Genomic DNA, 20684 nt, shown 5'->3' with positions numbered 1-20684 from the left:
TCACCGCCCCCATCACCAGATCCGGTCGGGATTTAAAATAAGAGCTCTAAGACACGATATCCTTCTAAACATCAAATTTCATTGAGATCCGATCACCCGTTCGTAAGTTGAAAATACCTCATTTTTCTAATTTTTAAGACTTACTCCCCCCCCCCAACTACCCCTAAGAGAGCAAATAAGTTCCGATCATGTCAATCATGTATCTAGGACTTGCGCTTATTTTTCCCATCAAGTTTCATCCCGATCCCTCTACTCTAAGTGTTTTCCAAGATTTTAGGTTTCCCCCCTCCAACTCCCCCCAATGTCATCAGACCCAGTCGGGATTTAAAATAAGAGCTCTGAGACACAATATCATTCCAAACATCAAATTTCATTAAGATCCAATCACCCGCTCATAAGTTAAAAATACTTCATTTTTTCTATTTTTCCGAATTAACCGGCCCCTATTCCCCCCCCCCCCCCCAGATGGTCAAATCGGGAAAACGACTATTTCTAATTTAATCTGGTCCGGTCCCTGATACGCTTGCCAAATTTCATCGTCCTAGCTTACCTGGAAGTGCCTAAAGTAGCAGAACCGGGACTTTAGGTTTTCTCCCTCCAACTCCCCCCAATGTCATCAGATCCGGTCGCGATTTAAAATAAAAGCTCTAAGACACAATATTATTCCAAACATTAAATTTCATTAAGATCCAAATACCCGCTGATAAGTTAAAAATACTTCATTTTTTCTATTTTTTGCGAATTAACCGGGCCCCCACTCCCCCCCAGATAGTCAAATCGGGAAAACGACTATTTCTAATTTAATCTGGTCCGGTCCCTGATACGCTTGCCAAATTTCATCGTCCTAGCTTACCTGGAAGTGCCTAAAGTAGCAAAACCGGGACCGACAGACCGACAGACAGACCGACAGACCGACAGACCGACAGACAGACAGACCGACAGAATTGGCGACTGCTATATGTCACTTGGTTAATACCAAGTGCCATAAAAAGGGGAGAAAAAAAAGGCACAGACAAGAATTTTACGGAAAATGAAACTAACTTAAGGTTGAGAACCCTTGATTTTTATTTAAACTTTGCAATTACAAGAAGTCTGGTCTGCTGCAACGCCTTTCTCTGTGAAAATGAATGCTATCACAAAAAAAGACGGCAACAAACATACAGACTAAACAGAATTAGGATGATCGAAATTTACTGCTCAGCTCTGATTTGAACCTAGAAAAGAAAAAGGACATTAATCCATAGGAGATAAAAGACATGTAAAGATGTGATAGAAATAAATAAACAAAGAAGAGAAGAGGGCTAAAACAAAAACCAGAACTAATATTAATATTAGAAAAAAAACAAATTAATATTTGGTCCTCTATGAAGTTCAGGCTTTAAAATAGTGAAATGGGTGACACTGACTGCTTCCTTCGAACGTGAAAGTTTATTACGAAAGCATAGTCATATTGACTTTTATATACCAAAGCCAAGTCATATTGCTTCGATATATTGATTTTGTTTTTCAAAGTGTAAATAAGGTAAGTCCTGAGTACTTTTATGATTTTTTTTAAACTAACTCGTTTGATCACCCTTATTTTACCCGGAATTTGGAGGATTTGACTCACGAGAGAAGAAATACAACGAGAGCAGGATTTGTTCTCAGGAACATAGGTGTCAGCGTCTCGAATGACCTTCCAGAATCGGTCAGAGCGGCAGTAAGTCTGGAATCATTCAAGAGAATGGTTAAATTCCATTTTGGGTATTCCAAGGAGAGAAGTGTGATAAGAGGAAAGGTTATTTATTTATTTAGTATTTAATATTAATTATTTTGTTATTTTTACCCCCCCCCCCAAAGATTTTTTTTTCTTTCTTCAAAATCATTTGAAGAAATGATTTAGCAGATTCATGGTGGTTAGAATTGCGGCCACAGTCAGGACTCTTTTGTCTTAAGAGTGGCCGTTAATGGTGAATTCTTTGTTTAATTTATATGTTTTGGATGAAAATAAAAAATATCTATATATATAAAAGAAAAGAAAACAAGAAAGAAACTAGAACCAATGGAAAATTAAGATTTCTGTTACTGTTTCCAGTCCTACTGATTTTCTATTTTTTCTTTAATTTAACACATTAAAATTTTAAGAGTTCCCCGTTCATTCAAACTGTAATTTTACCCTATAAGAGACTTGCAAGTCCATTGGCAAGGGAGCAGTTAGATAGAGCCACTGAAGTGTCTTTATTGGTTGAAAAATTCCGGGATTTGAAAGCCAAGCTTTCGAAGGTATGTTCAAGAAAAGCGAAGGAAGTAATTGAAAATTATGAGGTACAATGATCACTGACTCTTATATATCCTAGGTGACCGCCTCAAAAATAAAGATATCTGTATATCACACTTTGTGACTGATCGTCGCTCGAGTTTATTTTTATTTAAATAAAAATATCAAGCTTTTGAACTGCAGGTAAGAAGCGACATTAAGGAAGCTATTATTATAATAGCTTCCTTAGCTATATGGAAGCTGTTATTAGGAAGCTGAGGAATAATAGTGACTGTGGAATAGTTCTATCGGTGTCAGTGTCGCCACCTAAATATTATTTCTGTCAAAAACTACTACAAAATTTGCCCATTGTTTACATATAGTATTTGTTATTGGGATTTATGCACATATTTCTCGGGAGATGAAGTGGAGTTATCTGTTGGTGGGATTTTCCACGGGGATAATTTTCGATGATAAGGGAAGCTTCCAGGAATTTAGTTTTTCAATGAGAATTTTACGCTGGAGAAATTTGCTTAATTGACAACCTGCATGCAAACAACGTCATTTGATTTTTTTTCAAAATCCCCTGCATATTTCAAGGTTTGAAGGTTGAATATTTGAAGGTTAAGGATAAGAAGGTTTTCACCTTCACACCCTTAGCCTTAATTGTAGTATTGGTCACAGTAGTAGTAAGAGGTGGCGTTTCGAACAGAGTGGGGTGGAGGAGAAGCGTAAAAAGACTCGCACGGCTGTGATAAATTTTTAATTCAAATAAAACCCGATCTTTTTTTTCAATTTGAGAAAAACTAATCTATTATGTCAATTCGACATTAGATTCACACAAGTTAAAATGCTGGATGACCCAATTACGCTCATGGAATAATACCATTTACAAAAACAGGAATAAAATTGTGTTCACACTCCACACCTTACGGGCAATTGACTACAATTCAGGAACAGGCACTGCTGCTTGGCAAGGAAGTCGATTAGTAGTAGTAATAATATTAGTAAGAACATATGTCGCATGTTTTGTGATCAGAGAAATAAAAGTAGGTGTTGCGTTAAATTCTCTACGAATCGTCAGAATCTTATGTTAACCTTTATATTCATTTTCATGATGAACAGAAAAAGCGCTAAAATTCAATATTATTTTGCGACAAAAAATTAAAAATTTTAGATTAACGAGCTATGCTGGCCAAGAACGCCATCAAAGAGGAGCGTCTCAAAAATAAGAAACACAAGCAAGACCGTAGCCAGAAGTTTCGTTCGAAGGGGGTTATTTCTTTAGGGAGAGGCGCGGGAAACAAAAATTTGTGAGTTGGAAAAAATGCGGGAGGGGAGGGGGGTTCTGGGAGGATCTTCTCGAATTAGCTGCAGCCGCTTCTCTCAGTGAAATTTCCTAAAAATCAAATCTCACCCATAGAAAGTAGCTTTTCTCTACAAATTACGAACTGATTACGTGTTTAAACCTGCTTGAGGGTACCATTTTCGCGTTCAAGCTTATAGAAGTCGGAGCCTTCTATTCCAATAACAACCACTAAAACGTTTCAGTTATGTGTGCGACCAAGTTCGTATCAGGGACTTGGATACGTACAGTATTACAAATTTAAGCCAGACGAAATTGTTTTGTGAGGATCGTAACATTTATGTTGATTGCAGAAGAAGATTTCCTTTCGCTCCCCCTCTTGCTACAAATATTAGCTTGCGTTTTCAGCCAGAATTTGATGCGAAAACGTAGTAATTTGCAAGCCCTTTTCAAACTTTTTCTTTGGAATATGGTTTTTGGTAAGAACACCGAATAATTTTTTTTCTGAAGTACTGCTTTTTTTGGCTGATCTTCTGTTTCAAAAGTAATGGCAATTTCTGTAAGTTGTTCTCTGATTTCAGTATTTGCATTTGTTAACTAGGCAAAAAAGAAGAAGATGCTATGACTATGACGAGGCTTTCCAGAGACTATCTTAAGGCCTCGCCAAAGTGCAAGAATTTTACTCCCTAGTAAATTCTTTTTCTTAGGCGGCAACTCGGTCAAATACAAAGGTATCAGTTTTTTTCGTCGCTTCAACTAAAAAAACACAAGAAGGTTGAGCTTAAGGGGTTTCTCACTCAAAATTACAATTAGGCGCAGGCTATCCTTAGCAATTTTTCTTGTAACTATTTATACAATATAATTTTTTAGATGTATTTCTTAACTGGCAGTTTAATGTCTGCACGCTACTTATTCTCTAGACTCTGAATGGCTCCTGAACAATCTGAGTGGTTAGTCCCTTGATGTAATTTATGCATTATCACACGCTCCGATTACAGCTGTATCTAGTTTTTTAAGGGGAATTTTTGACTTCGGAACACAAGTATGTAAAGTGTTTGAAGGGACTGCAGCCATGAAGTATATATTATAGAAATAAGTTTCTGATTGTTGAATAGACAATTTTTTGCTCTATTTTTTGATACCCCACAACAACAATCTCAAGTATAGCAATCTAGAATGCAAACCCAAAACAGGTTAAATAATTATTTTGGAATAAAAAAAAATATTCAATTTTTGGCTTTAAGATTTGATTAAATCAAAACATTCACCAGATTTTTTTATTTTTATTAACTTAAAAACCGCCGAAATTACTAATTCAGGAACGTCAGGCAAACTCCAAATGTCTAGCATGGGAGATATAGGAAGATTCCTTGAGAGTACGTCCTGCCTTAACATATTTCCACATAGCGAAAATTTTGGATATGACTTAATTACAGAATTCTCTGTCCAATATCAGATTACAATATGACAGGAGCACCAAATGTTAAAAATACCCAAAGAACGTGATGCGCAACTTCTTCCGCCCTCTGTTTCTTTCGCTAGAGATAAGGATCTGGTTTTTTTCCTCTCTTTTGGACATTCACCCGAGCAAATCTCTGATTGTCGGAAATAACCGGTAAGGGTACGAATGCATAAGAATGTAATGAAATATTTGATCTTTTACAGATGCATTTGGGGTTTGTTGACATTAACCAGTGAAAGTCGAAATTCACAATTTTTTGACATTTACGGTAACATATAAATCTTAAAATCATAGAAATCGTGAATGGGCCTTTAGCGTTTGCTAAAGGCCCATTCACGACGAGGTTTTACTAATGCCGAGATTTTTTCTAGCCCTAATTTTAGATTTTTCAGACAATTCTCTGATTGGCTGATTCAAATTAGAAATTTTTATGTTTCATAACCTTTGTTCGCTGAAAGTTTATTGCATTTGTTTGTTTTTTGGTGCTCATCAGTTATATAATAGACACTCGGGAAGTGACAAGAAACTGGCCAAGCAACTTCTTTATACCACACAATTAGCTATAGTTTGGTTGCAATATAAATTGTAGCTATATTTTAAGTATTTAGTTTGTATTTGTGTTACGAGAGCAACACTTAGGTTTTGTCCCATTTTTTTTTCTATACCGCCGATCTCGGCTTATTCCTGGAAACTGGTAAGGGTCTTTATTGAATGTTGAACTTAATGAACTATACATACATATATATATATATATATATATATATATATATATATATATATATATATATATATATATATATATATATATATATATATATATATATATATATATATATATATATATATATATATATATATATATATATATATATATATATATATATATAAATATATATATATATATAAAATGAACTATACATATACATACATATATATATATATATATATATATATATATTTTATATATATATATATATATATATATATATATAAAATGAACTATACATATACATACATACATACATATATATATATATATATATATATATATATATATATATATATATATATATATATATATATATATATATATATATATATATATATATATATATATATATATATATATATATATATATATATATATATATATATATATATATATATATATATATATATATATATATATATATATATATATATATATATATATATATATATATATATATATATATATATATATATATATATATATATATATATATCAATAAAATTGGCTACTTACTTGATATAAAACCTGGCGAAGAGGAGAACCAACGTAATTCCCATAATAAAATAACAAATATTGACCACGTTGTCGAGCCCCAATACACCAAAGAGTCGGGAAAAGAAAAAGAACATCAAAAAGACCGCCATCAAAGCTACAGGAGTTTTTACAGGTTTGAATGTGTCTTTGATATCGTTGTTGTTCTTAAATGACATAAATGATTCTTCTATTTCCTGAAATTGGGACAAAAACTTTTACTTTAAGTCTTATCTAAATTGGTCTTGTGGCTAGTCTTAATTTATAGTTCAACCAGGATATTCCTAGGTGAATTTCCCTGAAGTAATGCTGCTAGAGCTGTTTTGAAAATATTTTAGTTTTAAAGATTTTTTGTTTGGATGCTAGTTCTTTTTTATTCGTTGTTTCTCATTTCTTTTGCCGAGGACGGCCCTTGGCTATAGGGGTCGTGAAATCCCCAGAGGCATGTTTATTTGACTTTTCCAATATGTTGAAAAAAAAATCCTTAAATTTTTAGAGAATGACATGGGGGAGGGGCACGGTGGTGACTGGGAGGGGGTTGAAATTAGCAATTTCAAAGCAAATGAGCCCCCCACCCCTTCCACCCAAAGGTTAGATTCTAACCTTTGTTAGAATGAGGAATCATTCTAACGGTTATGACCCTTTTTGGAGTCAGAACTCTTTTTCTCTCCAAAGAACAAATTGGTTGAATATGGAGCGGTTAATATCAAAAGAAAAAAAGAAAATCGCCAGCAACAATATAAATTACAATTTCGGCTGTTAGAGCTCTACAAAATTACAAAGATTGAAACTTGACCCATATTTTCAAGGGGGCAAGAAAAGGGCTGCCAAAATTGAAACCCAAAACCTGACTAAGTCTTTTCAAATATAATTGGGAAATTTAGCCCTATGCAGAAATTTCAAGCTCCTATCTACAAAAATATGGAATTTTGTATTTTTTGCCAGAAGGCAGATCATGAATGCGTTTTCTTTTTTTTCCAGGGGTGATCCTATCGACCCAGTGGTCCTAGAATGTCGCGAGATGGTTCATTATAACGGAAAGTAAAAGTCATAGTGCCCTTTTTAGTGACCAAAAAATTGAAGGGCAATTAGGCCCCCTCCAAAACTCATTTTTTCCCAAAGTCAACGAATCAAAATTTTGAGATGGTCATTTTATTCAGTTTAGTCGATACCATTATTAAAAAAAAAAATATGAAAAATATTTTTTTTTTTCAACAGGAAGTAATGAGCAGCATTAAAACTTGAAACAAACAGAAAATATTACGTATATAAGGGAGTCCGTCTCCTCCATAATACAAAGTTTAAAATAAGAGAAACACATAAAAACTAGTTAACAAACATACAGCAAATCCCAGCAAGTTCCTGGAAAATATTAGTTTCGTTCTTATTTTCTTAGAAAAGAAACAGTCAGAATGTAAATCTTTATATGTTGGGAGACTATTTTAGTTCAATAGGAAAAAAGCTTAAATCAGATTTTTTTTTTCTCCATTGTTAAATGTCCCTACCATTTCTTTTGATACCAATCATCAAACTGAAAACCCTTTTGATTTTTCCGAAACGAAGCCCCAACATGTGAAAAAAATTGTCATGAAGCTTAAAAAGTTCTTCGTCTGATGAATTTGGTTTTTCTACTCGAACAGTAAAGCAGGTAGTTACTAATGTTGCCCCATTACTTACACACATATATAATTTGTCATTTGTACAGGGAGTGTTTCCCGATTTGTTGCAGAAAGCTAATGTTATTCCACTACATAAAGGGGGAATTACAAGTGATCCTTCAAATTATAGAGGTAAATCACTTATCAGTGTTTAGTAAACTTTTGTAAAAGATAGCGAACCATCAGCTCTATAATTATTTATTGGTAAAAATATTTTTCATCCTTCTCAGTTTGGTTTCATTAAAGGAAAATCAACGGAGTTGGCGATTCGTCAACTTCTGCTTGAGATTAATGATGCAATTGACAGTGATCAGTATGCGTTGGTGGTATTTCTTGATGTCGCCAAGACCTTTGACACAGTCAACCATCGTCTGTTGTTAATGAGCTAAGAGCCAAGAGCTCATGTGGCATGAGCTCTAGCAAAGTTATAATAATCAATAGATTGATTTAAAAGGAAACTTAGAGGCTTAATGCCGGTTAGGATGAAAAATAAGAGCTCTGAGTCCCGAGGTTCTTCTAAATATCAAAATTCATTAAGATCCGATCACCCAATCGCAGGTTAAAAATACCTCGATTTTTCTAATTTTTCATCTCCCTTCAGCCCCTCAGATGGTCGAATCGGGAAAAACGACTTTATCAAGTCAATTTGTGCAGCTCCCTGACACGCCTACCAATTTTCATCCTCCTAGCACGTCCGGAAGCACCAAACTCGCCAAAACACTGAACCCAACCCCCTAACTCCTCCAAAGAGAGCGAATCCAGTCCGGTTATGTCAATCATGTATCTACGACATTTATAAGCGTTTTCCAAGATTTCCGGTTTCCCCCTTTATCTCTCCCTAATGTCAACAGATCTGGTCGGGATTTGAAATAAAAACTCGGAGACACGAGTTCCTTCAAAATATTGAATTTCAGTAAGATTCGGTTGCTCGTTCTTAAGTTAAAAATATCGCAATTTTTCCACCTCCAATTTTTCCAATTAAAAACCTACAGCTCCCTCAAAGAGAGCAGATCCGTTCCAATTATGTCAATTTCGTATCTATAACTTCTGGTTATTCTCCCCATCAAGCTTCATCCCCATCTCTCCACTCTAAGCATTTTCCAAGATTTCTGGCCCCCCAGCCCTCTATGTCCGCAGATCTGATTTGAAAATGGAGCATCTGAGACATAAGATTCTTCTATATATCAAGTTTCATTAAGATCCAATCACCCATTCGTAAGATACCTCGATTTTCACATTTCCCAAGATTTCTGGTTTCCCCCTCCAACTCCACCAAATGTCACCAGATCAGATCGATATTTAAAATAAGAGTTCTAAAGCACAAGATCCTTCTAAATATCAATTTTCATGAAGATCTGATCACCTGCTTGTAAGTTACAAATACCTCTTCTTTTCTATTTTTTCCAATTCCCCCCCCCCAACTCCACCAAAGAGAGCGGATCCGGTCTGGTTATGGCAGTCACGTATCTTGGACTTGTAATAATTCTTCCCACCAAGTTTAATAATGATCTCTCTGCTTTAAGGTAAAAGTTAAGTAGCAAATATTGTAATATGTATAACTTATAGTAGGCAAAGATAGAATGAAGAGAAGGTCAACATTCGAACATGAGAAATCTGTATATTATATATCATGCAAGTCACTTGGTATAAACACTAAAAATGAAACTAACTAAGAAAAAAAAAATCAGTTTTGGCTAACTTGTCTCTAGTGCAAAGATAACTAGGTTGTGGTAACTGTAATACGTCACAAGATTCTTGGATAACCATTTTGCTGGCGATTTTACGAAGACATGGTCTAGTAATATTCCTTTTCTAGTAGTATACTTTTGAACAAGCAGTTGAGAACTCCATTTTTCGAAATGGGAAGGAAGAAACGAGCTTTTGTTGATGATCATGTTGTAATCTCCGATGATAACTGTGTTTGATGTATTTGTTTGTAAACGCAATTTAATGCACGGCCAATCAGATTGCTGAGTTGATTCCACCAATGGACCAAGGAGAGGACTAACGTTGTCAAGGTTGCCAAAGAACATATCATTTTCAAAATTGAGATCGGTTGACAGCTTCAGCGTTTAACAGTTACCATAAAACAAAACCAGTGTTGCTCTCGCAATACTTTAGTCGGCAAAGCCGAAAAGAGGTTGCTGCAACACTTCATGTTGCCCGGGCAACGTAGGTCTAGTTTGAATTGGAACAGGGGTCAATGGTGTGACTCTGTAAGCACAGCCAGAGTCAAAATACTTCTAAATGGGTACCTGAAGAAATCTGGAAGAAAAACACGGGAAGCATCGGATGATTTGCCCCCAACCCCAATTGAGCTCCCGGCCAAAGGCAATGAATCAGGAGTTTGGTACCTGCACAACACAGATCATTGGTCAGCATCCAAAAAAGTTTTTTTTTAAGTTTTTCCTCGAATCCCTTATCAAAGTGTTGTTCCTGCAACATCTTTGTTGGCAAAGTTAGTATATCTAGTTTATACTCAAGGATAATGTACTGATGATAAACACACTTCTCAGACCTTCCCGGCCCCCCAACCCTGAATCTAATAAATTTTACTACTTTACTACACTCAAATTTTTCAAATTTGCAAAATTATTTTGAATTTTTTTTTGCTTCACAGGAAGGAAAGAGACTGACAACTACCCCTGCATTATCCCTTGATACTATTCCAAATAAATTTAATTTGAAACTTACGTTTAATACACCAAGAAACATAAGGAGAGGATGAGGTCCAACAAAAGTGACAAGTATCCCTGCAGAGGTAAAAAAAAAAACCATGTTTAAAAATCAGAAGATGAATGACATCAGCAGGGAGTAATAGACTAAGAAATTTTTTCTACTGAGTTGTTTGTACCTACAAAAGAACAGAAAACCGTTATTAGATTTAAAGCTTGAAAACTAATTATTAAGAGCATAAGAAGAAGTTATGATGAAAAGACTGAAATGTCCCAGGTGTACAAGTTCCTGTAAATACTGCATGCTTTAAGGCTCATTTTTTGCTTCCTTTATTTCAAATTTGGTTGTGTATATAAATAAAAATGTAGTGTCTGTCTATTACACTATCTTTACTGTTACACATTATTATCATTGCACACAACCTCAAAAAATCGAGGCTCTTTTTAAATTTTATTAAATTGCTTAAAATGTAAAAAAAAAACTGGTGATTGCATAAATATTTTTGCATCCTGATTTCCAAACTTGCTATTTATTTGCATCAGAAATAGACTTTAACACATTTGAAAGACTTTTGCATTAGAAATAGACTAATGTACAAATATATACCCTGAATTGGAATATACACTGAATTGGTATTTATAGGGGTGGAGATTAATTCATTTCTGATACAAGCTAAATTTGGATTTAGGATGGTATTCTAACAATGGAGGTAAGTTTGTTGATTAGCTACCTGAATAGTCTATTAATATAAACCTTGCCTGTTAGATGTTCATGCCAAGGCTAAGAGTAAAAACATCTAGCTAGTTGGATATTATCACTAGTTTGCATGAAGAATTTAACTATTTGCCTAGTTAAAAATATATCAGAAGAGTTAAAATAAAGAATTATGAATTGAGTTGGAGCTACTAAGTTGACTCTCATGCTTTATTACATTTGGCTAGAGAGCTCAAATGATTTTTATCTTAAACTAGCTGTTGGGGTGGCGCTTCGCGCCCCCCCACGCGCGTAAGTCGTTACGCGCCATATTAGTTACGCGCCATTGTAGTTGTGTCCCTGTGTCTCACCTGTGAATTTAGATATAAAACTTGCGAATATTATTCTTGGCTGTCCCATTGTCTATACATATAAATATCAGGTTTACCGATTGTCAGGTTTACCGACTCTTGAACATGCAACATATAATTGTCCATGGGAAAAACAATCTGTATTCAGATCTATACCTCATTATTCTAATGATTGCCCTTGTGCTTTGTTGATGGTGATTGCTAATCGAACATTCCCTGTGTCCCCGTCGTCATTTATATATCCCCCTGTGCCCCCTGGCGTCCCCGTTGTTGTTGTTTCCCTGTGTCCTGGTGTCCCAGTCTGTAATTTCTCTTTGAGTGTCGCGGTCGTCATTTATATTCACTGTGTCCTGGTCGTCATTTGTGTTCCAGTGTCCCGGTCTGTAATTTCTCTTTGTCCCGGGACCGGGTCCCGGTCGTCCCTGTGTCCCGGTCGTCATTTGTGTCCCAGTGCTTTGTTGATGGTGATTGCTAATTGAACATTCCTTGTGTCCTGGTCACTTTCTCTTTGAGTGTCCCGGTCGTCATTTATATTCCCTATGTCCCAGTCCTCATTTGTGTCCCGATGTCCTGGTCTGTAATTTTGTCAGTCAAAAACATGACGTCAGTCAACACACAAACATGACGTCACTTGACAGACACACACACACACCTTACCTTAGACCTTAGATCCTCCAGAGCCAGGGGTGGCTCATAGGGCGTCTACGAAACCTCGCCAGACATCTCGGAGCTGAGCTGCAGCCATGACGTCCTCCCACTGTGGTTGCAGAGACAACTCCGCATTTCTCAGGTCTCGGTCGTACTGTCGTCGTAAGGTGTGTCTTGGTCGACCTCTTTTTCGCCTCCCCTCGGGACGCCAATCATATACTGTATTCGGGAGTCGATCCTCTGGCATACGGAGGACGTGGCCAAGGTATGTCCATCTCCTACGTTTCAGAAGGTCAGTAACTAATGGCTGACCGGTTCGCCGGCGAACTTCTATGTTGGTGACCTTTTCCTGCCACGATATGTTCAGGATTCTCCTAAGGCACATGTTTTCAAAGGCTAGGACACGTTTCTCTAGCTGGGTGTTTAGTTTCCAGCATTCACTAGCATAGAGGAGGATGGACATCACATTGCTATTCAGGAGGCGGAGCTTCAAGCGCATAGAGTATTTACTACTGCGCCAGACTGGTTTCAACTTGCTAAAAGCCGATGTCGCTTGTCCAATTTTCCTCTTGATTTCGTTGGCTATTTCACCATCGTATTCGATCCAACTCCCAAGATATTTAAATTCCTTGACCTGCTCAATAGTTTTATTTTTGCATTTTAATATGAGTGGGGAGTCAGATGTGGCCATACTCTTTGTTTTACTGACATTTACTGCAAGTCCCATTTTCTCGGCCTTTTCGTCTATGGCGTCGAGTAGCAGCTGCAGTCGCAGTTTCGCTTCTTCAAGAAGAACAACGTCATCTGCGAAGTCCAAATCGGAGATCAGTCGGCTGCTAATCTTCACTCCAATGCCTGAAGACTGCCGTAGAATATAGTCCATTACAATGAAAAACAGAAACGGGGATAGGACACACCCTTGTTTGACGCCAGACATTATCTTGAAGAAACGCGTGTCCCCATTTTCTGTGCGTACACAGCCTTCACTATACTCATATAGTGCGATTATCATTTTGACTAGTTTATCAGGTACTCCGTAATATTTCAAAATCTTCCATAAAGTGTCTCGGTCAACAGAATCGAACGCCTTTTCAAAATCAATGAAGAGCAGGTACAGCTTTTTGTTACATTCTCTGGACTCTTCCACCATCAGTCTAAGAATGAAAACAAGATCAGAGCAAGACCTACCAGGTCGGAACCCATGTTGCTCTTCCCTGAGATGTGAGTCCAGGGCTGCTCTTAGGCGTTGTAGTATTACTGAGGCTAGTATTTTACTAGGCACAGACGTCAAATTGATGCCCCTCCAATTGTCACAAATTTGTGCATCGCCTTTCTTGAAGAGTTTGACCAGTATACCTCTGGTCGAATCTTTTGGGACTTTTTCGTTGTTCCAAATGGCCACTAGAAGAGCAGTCCATACGAACATGTAGGCTCGAAGGGACGCTTTCAGCATCTCTGCCGTGATCCCATCGACTCCAGGTGCACGTCCATTTTTCAGCTTTTTCACAGCTGTCGTCACTTCTACCGTGCTGGGTGGGTCAGCACTTACGTCAATTTGTAAAAATGGCGTATCCGGTACTGTTTCTGGATCATCAGGTCTGGGCCTATTTAAGACTTTCTCGAAATGTGAGGCCCATCTCTCGTCAGCTTTCTGTGGATCCGAAACACACACACACAGACAACTTATTTTTATATATATAGATAGATTTGATTTACTTCTCTAGTTGGCTGATGCTTGTTTACTTAACAGGACATCTCAATTAGCCAACAATTTAGATAATTAATATAAAACTTGTGTATGGTTGGATATTGTTCTTACATTTTACAGAATAGAATTTTTTAGAAATTGGCCTACCCATTGGGTATATGGTAAAATATCTCTTTTAGGAAAATACTACTTTTCTTTGGCATTCTGGAAAAATGTAGATTTGTTCTTGGACCATCCCTACTTCACTATAGCATGATGCAATGAGTTGGTTATAACAAGAGCCCTGTCTTCTAGGAGAAATTTTCAACAATAATTTTTTAGCATAAATTAAACATGTGGTCTCTGTTTAAACTGGAAATTAAATAGAAAATAGTATTTTATAGTTGTGATTTATACAATAAATAGGCTATGAAGCAATAAGATGAGCATTTTTAGAATCAGAAGAAAATTCATTTTCTGTTAATAGGCTATGTGAGTAAAACTGAAACACTGAATGGATACACATGTCTACTTCCAAAAAAAAGGTCAAAATGATAATTTTTGGTATATTACAGCATATAGCAAGGTTCTGAAGAAGGTCTGTATTCTGCATTTATTCAACAGAGTAATAAAAAAAACCTCAAAGAAGGTTTATTAAAATAAATATAGAATACAGAAATTGCCCCACTGCCAAGGGGGCTCATGGAATAATACAATTTGCTCTATAGGGAATGTTACCAGTAAAAAAGCCCACTTTCTGCATTTTGAGTTGGTCCCATGGAGGAGGAGGGTCAACCAGAAATGGATATACTCCTAGAATTAGCATTTCTAGGTACTGTAGTATGGAAACTATGCTGCTTTGCAGAATGGTATCCAGTTTAGACAGCTTCTGACAAACTAAACATTTACCATTACCATCCCCTCTATATATACCAATTCAGGTAAAATTATAGCAGTTCATATAACTGGCTTACCAATAAAGTGAACATATTACCTGGGCTGCCAAATTGACACATTTTGTGTCAAAATGACAACACAATGAACAAAAATGATACATTTTCAATAAAAAATGACAGATTTTTCAAAAAAATGACAGATTTTTCAAAAAAATGACACATTTTTCTTATCCAATCTTGTTTTTTGAATGGTAATAAAACAAAAGTAAAATTTTAATTTTCTACCTCCAGAAAAGCTACAAATTAATGGAAGGGATTAGCGCTACCTAACAGTGGCAGTAGTACACAAACAGTGTGGAATACAGGACCAATCCTAACACCATATTTAAAATTTAAAACACACAAAGAAAAGTCATAGGCAGAAATTTCAAATCAAAATACATGCTGAATATCTGAACTTAATTCACTTTTTGATTGAGTATTTGATGTAGCCAACTGGTACATACTTAAAAGTAAAAAAGTAAACAGCATGCAGTTTACCAAAGCTGTATGCATAAGCAGCAACTCCCATTTTTAGGAGTACAGGAGGGGTATCCCACCTTGGCTGAGATTACAAATTTCCAGAGATGTCTTTCCTTCAGAATAATCTATCTGGCTTGAAAAGGCACCAACAAATACAACAAAAATACTAAATTGAAGCTGGCTTACATATTGAGTAAATAAAAAGCTTAGCCAATAATGCTGATTATATTTAGAGCTGATTATGATTATGACATCATACAAAAAGTCTATTTTCAATTTACTGTTGGAATTAATTGCCCCTAAAACTCTTATAAATTTCAACTAGCCTCATTGGCTGCTCAGACACAAATTCATAGTATGTAACATTAATTTAGTCAAATGTTTCTATTTCTTTCATGAAGTCATAAAATGGTCATGATCCCAAGATAATAGAATAAGGTTAAGTTTACTCCTTTCTGAACTGATTATATATTCAAAGCTCTAAATAATGATTTGACAATTAAATATGATACCACTTGCAGCAAAAAATATGACATTATGGAATCTGAGATGAGACAAAAAGCCCATTTTTGGAAAAAATATGACACTCCTTAAAAAAATTTGGCAGCCCTGCATAACACTTCATGCCTTTTCTTGTGCTCTTATGAATATAATAATCACTTCTAACTGATATTCAAATTTAAGCAATTTTTATCCTAACCTAACATTATTATAAATAATTTTAGCACTAAGAAAATATAGTATTTTCTGTTCAAAAATAATGGTCCTAAAAAAATGTAGTATTATTTTGTGGAAATTGAGTGATATGTCAATTTTTTGAAAATTTATCATTTTTAAGAGCTCAATAAGTGCTTAAATCTCAATTTAAGGTAGAAGCAATTATTATATGCATAAAGTGCACAAAAAAGGTCTCAAGTGATATATTCACTTTATAGGAAAGTCACAGTTATATGAACTGCTATAATTTTTCCTAAAGTTTTACTTCAGGTACTTTTGACTATTTATTTTTTATTATTTTGGCTAAAATTATAGCAGTTTATATAACTATATAACTGACTTACCAATAAAGTGAAAATACCACTTGATGCATTTTTTGGTAAAATTCTAGTTAATTGACTTCTTGCTATCTCAGAAAGGGTTTAGGTTAGGAAAAAGAAACTTTCAGGGATGAATCTACAGGCTAAAGTATGTCCCGGGAAGGTATTTTGAAGTAACTACCTCCACTCCTTCTCCCTCTAGAGGGCCTTGACCTTTGATGACCTTTAAAAATATGTGTGTTATAAAAATGAAATCTTGCAAAGTAGATCTTCTGCTTAATTGAAGTACAACAAAATTGTTTTCAGCTTCATAACTTTGCTCAATTCGATTTTATAAGGTTTTAAAGATAGCCTATACCCTTTTCTTATTTTCAGGGCTTGAAGATTGCATTAATGACAGAACTGTACTTAGGTCTATCTTAGGTTAATTTTGACCAATCAAGAAGTTTAGGAGCTTCTTTGTACCTTTGAACATAGCCCAATTGAGTTTTGTGAATCCAATTATCAGAAATAAATCCTGTTTCTAAAATGTAATCTTGAATATTTTTCCCCCTGGCTAGGCTACTGTTTATATCCTTTTCTTATTCCCAGGGCTTGAAGGTTGCATTAATGAGATTTACTATTCCTATATCAAACAAAAAAAGAAAAACATCAAACAAGATTTATATTACCATATCAAACAGGCTTGGCATCTAAACCACACTATATTTTCAGTTGGAGAAAATAGAAAGACTTAAATTCTACTTTAGCTGCTTTTGATTATCTTGGAAAGAGGTTAGATTAGGAAAATGAAACTTTCAGGGATGTGTCTACAGGCTAAAGTATGTCCCAGAAAGGTATTGCAAAGTACCTATCTCCACTCCATCTCCCTATAGAGGGTCCTAAAATTTGCCTACATAACATGTCTATATCTTTTGAAACTTTGAAAAAACAACATATTACCATAATTTTCAGGTTTTTTTTTCTCTGGCCTTAGTTCTTAAATTACAATTCCTGTTATTGATTAGAACTTTAAGTTGTAACACTGGGTTTTTCTAACTTGAGAAACAATCTTTTATGCCACCTTCTATAGGATAAATATATAGCTGATATTCTTTAATCTCAGTTAATTTGTTTTGATTAATTTCATTAATGTCACTTGCTTTCTGTTAAAGATATATATATTTTTTTAATCAAGCTTCTTCTTTTGTAAAAATTGGGAAGGAATGCCTTGCCTTTAATTCATAGATTTAGTTAAAACTCTCTGAAGTATCTTATATCAAAATACATTTGATACATTTTAACCTTTTTTTTTTTTTTTTTTTTTTTTTTTTTTTTTTTTTTTTTTTTTTTTTAGATGACAAAGGACAGCATTAAAGTTTTGCATTTGCTTTGCTAAAAAATTGTCTTAAACAGTACCAAGTTTAGAGAGCTATGGTAACATTCTTTTTTCTCATCAGTATATTTTGTTTTTAAAGTTCCATCTATTTTAAAGCATTTAGAGAGATTTTAAGCCAACCATAAGCATATTGCTGTCACAAATGATTTTGCTCAAATGAGCTGGTAGAAAAGAAATAGAACATATAATTCTTCTTTTTTTATTATTTCAAGACTAGAATATCACAAAGCTAAGCATTAATATTGCTGGTTGTATCTTGAGTAAATACAATCCCTGATGGAGTTTTGTTGATACCTGTCTTAAAATTAATTTGTCTAAATAAAATATATATTGTTTATAGGACAGTAGAGAAAATGGCAGCAAGGCATCCTGGCAACTATGATTTGATTTTTTTTTAATATTTTCTTTTTTAAAGTAATTGTTGTTTTCTGGTCATATTTGTGTTCATTGCTAAGTGGTTGGCAATTTGGGTTGAGAATCTCTTGTCTAAGGAGCACAGGTTTAATTACTGGCAGTTTATTTGGTTTAGGAAAGGGGTCAGTGACGTGACTCTCTAAGCTAAGCAAGAATTGGCCAAAATTTAAATGAGTACCTAGAGCAATCTGGGGACAGTAAGCAGGAAGGACATGCAAAAGCATAGGATGCCTGGGCCCTAGGTTCCAATTGCACTTCCTTTTCAGTCCTTCCTTTTCCATGAATTGTTGATGTATAAATAAGAGTGGGGGTCATGAATGGTGGCTGGTGAATGTAATGGGGGTGAATATTTTGCAAGGTTTAAAAATGTAGGACAATTGTTCAGGTTGGCAACTGACCAGAGAAGTAAAATTTTGTGATTTGTTTTTCTTTGTGACTGTTATAATTATGTGATGTCAAGTATTTTAAAGTTAATCTTCATTGTTTTGTTTTAGTTGCCATGACCCTAGGGCTTTAGTGTAATAAAACCTACTTATGTCTATCCATTTTCTTTGAACAGACAGTATTTCTATGTGTCCTAGCTTCAACAAATTTATATGAAATTTTGAGACCAGGGATTACAAAGTAGGTCAAAAACTCATAAATAGAACTCTGGTATGACTAATTAAATTGCAAGAAATGCATATCAATTTAAAGATTAAAAAACAATCTTGTAGAAAACAGACAAGGCAAATGAATAAATAAAAGTATCCCTTTACAAACATTTAATGAAGTCTCACAAACATAGGTTACCTTTAAGATTGAAATGAACAAAGTTTCAATTATAAATTTGTTTTCTCTAAACAGACTGAAGGGGCAAACCTCCAAGCTTTGACAATTCAATCTCAATTTTGGGCTCTTTTCTTTTCAATAGGAACTTTCTTTGTTTTTTTTTTCTATCCAACTAATAACAGTAGAAACACCATCAGGTACAAGTGACCTTCCACTTAGTCTATGCACCCAGGGGAAAAATCATGCAGCTCTATACTATAAATTGGTAAATTTTTTGTTGTTCATATTTTTGACTTACAAATAAAGTGAACATTCCACTTGATGCTTTTTTATGTTCTTTATGAATATAATAATTGCTTCTATTGCAAATTCAAATTTAAGCAGTTTTGAGCTTTTGAAAATAACCAAATATTTTAGTTTTTGGGCATAAAAAGAATTAACACATTGGTCTCAAACTTTAAAAAATTGGGCTCAAACTTACTGTTTCATCATAAATCCATTTTTTAAAATGTCATATAATCCAAAAGCACTGATTATCCACAATTAAGTTGATAAGTAAATTTTACAATATTATACAGTTTTCTTCTTTCTTGGTGTTGAATTTTCAACTAAAGTATGCATATTTGACAAAATAATTTACTATGTTTTGTCAGTGCCAAAATGATTTAGGTTAGGTCAAAAAGTACTTAAATTTGGATTTACAATAGAAGCAATTACTATATTTGGAAAGAGCATAAAAAGGTGTCAGTGGCATGTTCACTTTAGTTGTATGTCACAAATATGAAGAACAAAAAATTACCCCCAACCTGTCTAATGTGCAAATATATTGCCCAAATTACATATTTCCAGGGTACTGTGCCACCTGTTACTTTTTTTCCATTTCTTGTTTTTTCACAGTTGCTTCAATTGACAGTAACTAGGGTCAAGGGATTGATTGGAAGAATCAATGGAAAATATGTAATTTCAGCAATATATTTCTATATTAGGAAGGTTGAGTGTAAAGTAAAGTAGGGCTACATGTAGAATGTATTAGCTATAATTATTATGTAAATTATAAAGAATCCATTTTTTACAATAATTTCTTCAATAGGCCTACATGTCCTTCTTTTGGCTTAGAACACATCAAACATTGTATACTTAGAAAAAAATAAGGGTAAAATTCTAGTTAATTGCAACAAGCTATATATACTTAAGCACAAGATATTTAACAATGACTTCTCTAGTGCTTAGCTATGACCCCTCAGTAATATGGATAAGAAATGAGTAACAGACAAAATGAAATTTAAATAGCAATCAGGAATTGGATACAGGCTAAAGGAGGCAAAAAAGATAGATGGTGATTTTTTAGTGGAATAAACACTTCCCTGGCTAGTTTAAGACTTTTAACTGATTAGCCTACTGAAATTTGCCTATCCTATGTAATTAAAATATTTTTCCTCTTTCAGCAGAGCATTACAACAATCTGTCACAATGAAAAACATCCAGGGTAACCTGAATGGAATGACTATAAAAAGACAAATGGAAACCACAATATAGAATCTTGAAATTATACTTCTGGCCACACAAATTGAATCAGGCTACCCAATCGCCAATTCTTCCAGATTTGAATACGAATCCATGTTTGAA

The 20684-nt window shown here is 34.6% G+C and overlaps 1 protein-coding gene across 1 annotated transcript; it reads right to left on the bottom strand.

The window, feature by feature from the left end:
• Positions 1-992: 992 nt before the first annotated feature.
• LOC136026949 (atlastin-1-like) lies at positions 993-20684 on the bottom strand. The gene is made up of 4 exons (XM_065703809.1): positions 20611-20684; positions 10660-10819; positions 6290-6504; positions 993-1214 (listed from the first exon to the last, which is right to left on the bottom strand). The coding sequence occupies exons 2-4, from the start codon at positions 10741-10743 to the stop codon at positions 1175-1177; spliced, it is 339 nt and encodes a 112-aa protein (XP_065559881.1). The 5' UTR covers positions 10744-10819; positions 20611-20684; the 3' UTR covers positions 993-1174.

Source organism: Artemia franciscana, chromosome 5 (genome assembly GCF_032884065.1).
Source record: "Artemia franciscana chromosome 5, ASM3288406v1, whole genome shotgun sequence".
In the NCBI taxonomy this organism is placed as follows: Eukaryota; Metazoa; Arthropoda; class Branchiopoda; order Anostraca; family Artemiidae; genus Artemia; species Artemia franciscana.
The sequence above is the reverse complement of the archived record's forward strand: the minus strand, read 5'-3'. Positions and strand labels throughout refer to the sequence as shown.

Excerpts from the sequence above, each read along its gene's own strand:
- LOC136026949 (XM_065703809.1), bottom strand. The coding sequence starts at position 10,743 with ATGGTTTTTTTTTTTACCTCTGCAGGGATACTTGTCACTTTTGTTGGA. Across the intron at positions 6,505-10,659 it reads TGTTTCTTGGTGTATTAAAC|GAAATAGAAGAATCATTTAT; the intron begins GTAAGTTTCAAA and ends TCCCAATTTCAG. Across the intron at positions 1,215-6,289 it reads TTCGCCAGGTTTTATATCAA|GTTCAAATCAGAGCTGAGCA; the intron begins GTAAGTAGCCAA and ends TTTCTTTTCTAG.